Source organism: Electrophorus electricus, chromosome 1, assembly GCF_041902795.1.
Source record: "Electrophorus electricus isolate QZ-2024a chromosome 1, ASM4190279v1, whole genome shotgun sequence".
In the NCBI taxonomy this organism is placed as follows: domain Eukaryota; kingdom Metazoa; phylum Chordata; class Actinopteri; order Gymnotiformes; family Gymnotidae; genus Electrophorus; species Electrophorus electricus.
This window is the reverse complement of record NC_137497.1, coordinates 32,469,359-32,471,858: the sequence shown is the minus strand read 5'-3', so window position 1 is coordinate 32,471,858 and position 2,500 is coordinate 32,469,359. Positions and strand designations below refer to the sequence as shown.

General features: G+C 47.5%; 1 protein-coding gene across 10 annotated transcripts in view; it reads left to right on the top strand.

Moving 5' to 3' along the window:
- Positions 1 to 2,500, top strand: part of galnt1 (UDP-N-acetyl-alpha-D-galactosamine:polypeptide N-acetylgalactosaminyltransferase 1) — a 76,490-nt gene that overhangs the window by 42,164 nt on the left and 31,826 nt on the right. For all 10 annotated transcript variants that reach the window (XM_081715455.1, XM_081715450.1, XM_081715447.1 and 7 more), the window contains one exon: positions 1,992 to 2,160. In XM_081715455.1, the coding sequence (XP_081571581.1) occupies positions 1,992 to 2,160 (169 nt within the window). The remainder of the gene's footprint in view (positions 1 to 1,991; positions 2,161 to 2,500) is intronic.

Here is a 2,500-nt window from a genome sequence, read left to right as displayed (position 1 = left end):
CCCGCTACCATCTACAACACAGGGCTCCATAAGAACACCACCCGCTACCATCTACAACACAGGGCTCCATAAGAACACCACCCGCTACCATCTACAACACAGGGCTCCATAAGAACACCACCCACTACCATCTATAGCACAGGGCTCAGATGACCATAAAGTGTGTTTATTCCAAAGAGATGACCTGTTCCCTCTGCTGCATAGGCCTGAGTCCTCTCAGTCAGATCCTCAATAAGGCTGGATATGGATCCAGGTTTAGGAGGTTAACTACTGTTAGGGACCTTCTGTACGTGAATGACATCAGGTTGTTCACCAAGAGGCAAGGGGACATTTACTGGCTGATCCACCTGACCAGGAGCCACAGCAAGGATATAGGAATGTCATTCAAGCTGGGAGAAGTCTGGTCAACTGACAGTAAAAAGAGGAAAAGCGATCAGAACAGAGAGAATTGGAACTACCACAAGCCAGTATAACAAATCTGGAGGACAACTACAAGCACATGTAGATTCTCCAAACACACAGGAACCGTGAGGCAGAAATGAGAAGGACAGCAACATCCAAGTACCTCCACAGGGGAAGAGCTGGTTCAATGGGAACTTTAAGATCAAAGCTACCAACATGTATACCCTGCCAGTCATCAGATACTGGCGCAGAGAAGAGCAAGAATGCTCCGGCGTCGACAGCAGAGAATGCCTTCCAGTGCATGGAGCACTCCACCCAAGTCCAGCACCCAAAGACTGTACACCAGTTGGAGGGATGGAAGGAACGGACCTCAAAAAGTGTAAGATACACCGTCCGAGGCGAGACATGAAACGTACATGAATACCCAAGGATGAGGAGAGAGTGCTTCAGACAGATGGAGGACGTGATCACCATGTTACTCTGAGTTTAGCACCTAGTAGCAGGATGCAAGACCTGCAGGGGACATGTACGTTAATTTATGCGAGACATAAGATGGATCCCTCCTGTCTTGTGGGACCGCCAGATCTGGACAGATAAACAAATAGTTGCAAACCAACCAGAGATCATGATGCAGAAATCAGCAGTGGTGCTACATGTGGCAGTGCTTTAGGCTGTGACCCCTAAGATGCTGGGGTGGCTCCAGTAGATCCCAGGAACCGACAACATTAATCTCAGTCCAGAAGAGCGCTAAAGTTCTAAAATAGTGCAGCGCAACCTCAAACTCCCAGGGCTCTGGTAGACGACCTGAGCGTAAGGGAAAAACAAATTCCACCCACTAGAAGAGCCAGACGGGATTTGCTTTAATATCTGAAAATGGATTACATAAAAGAAAAATGTTCTACAGACGTGGGTGGTTGGTCTTATCTTTATCCCTCACACTTGGGCCTTCCAGTATGTCTGTTATGTTTAGTGTGTCAAGAGTGCCCAGGCCTGAGTGACTGGCACTGTCCTTTGGGATAAATTTGCTGTATATTTGAGGTAGTTTATTTATCATGTTTCCTGCTTATTCTACACTGTACTCACTCTTGTGTTCTGCATTCACACATGTGTAGTCCTGTGCGCTGTGCAGCTTCACTCTTGCTGTGGTGTTGTCACACTTGTGTAGTCCTGTGTTCAGCTTCACTCTTGTTTTGCAGCACACATCAGAAGGAACGTCTCATTCAAGCGTACACTAATTATACGGAGGTGTTCTTAACTTTGACACAATGTTAGCCCCAAAACCATAATTACAGTGGAGAGACAGTGTGTCCTGCTAGCAGTTGATAAGAGACCAGCATGTCTCTCTATATTTGGCTACATCAGCTTCACCTCAGTAAGGGATCAGAGGGGTCTACTCTATGGCTGCAAGGGTTAGCTTGTTCCATAACGCACTGTACAAAGTGTCCAAGTACGATTCTGTGCCCCAAGATACACTATTACAAAGAGTTCCTAGAATTTCTTTATTACGATGCTTATCATGAAAGTCTTCTAATCAAGACTGTGTGTGTGTGTGTGTGTGTGTGTGTGTGTGTGTGTGTGTGTGTGTGCAGAGGTGGTACCGAGGCCTCATGATGGGCCAGGTGAAATGGGGAAGCCAGTAGTGATCCCCAAAGAGCAGCAGGAGAAGATGAAAGAGATGTTTAAGATCAACCAGTTCAACCTGATGGCCAGCGAGATGATCGCTCTCAACCGGACCCTGCCCGACGTCCGGCTCGAAGGGTACGTGCAGATACGTGTGTGTGTGGGGGGGGGGGGGGGCAGTGTTGGGTATTTGGGACTGTTTACTAGTCCCCAGGTTGAAAAGAGCTGGCTGGCTTAATGGAGGTGATCACCCTGGTAGCTGTGGTGTGATGGAGCTGTGATTGACATGTGATGGAGCTGTGATGGACATGTCATGAGGGTTTGAAGGATGTGCGATGGTGGTGTGATGGGGCATGATGGAGGTGTGATGGCCTGTGATATGGAGTTGTAATGGGGCAAAACCAGGCTAGCAGGTGCAGAAATCAGACAGATAAGTAAATAACATTTCATGTAGAACATCTGAAGAATGTTGAGTTTG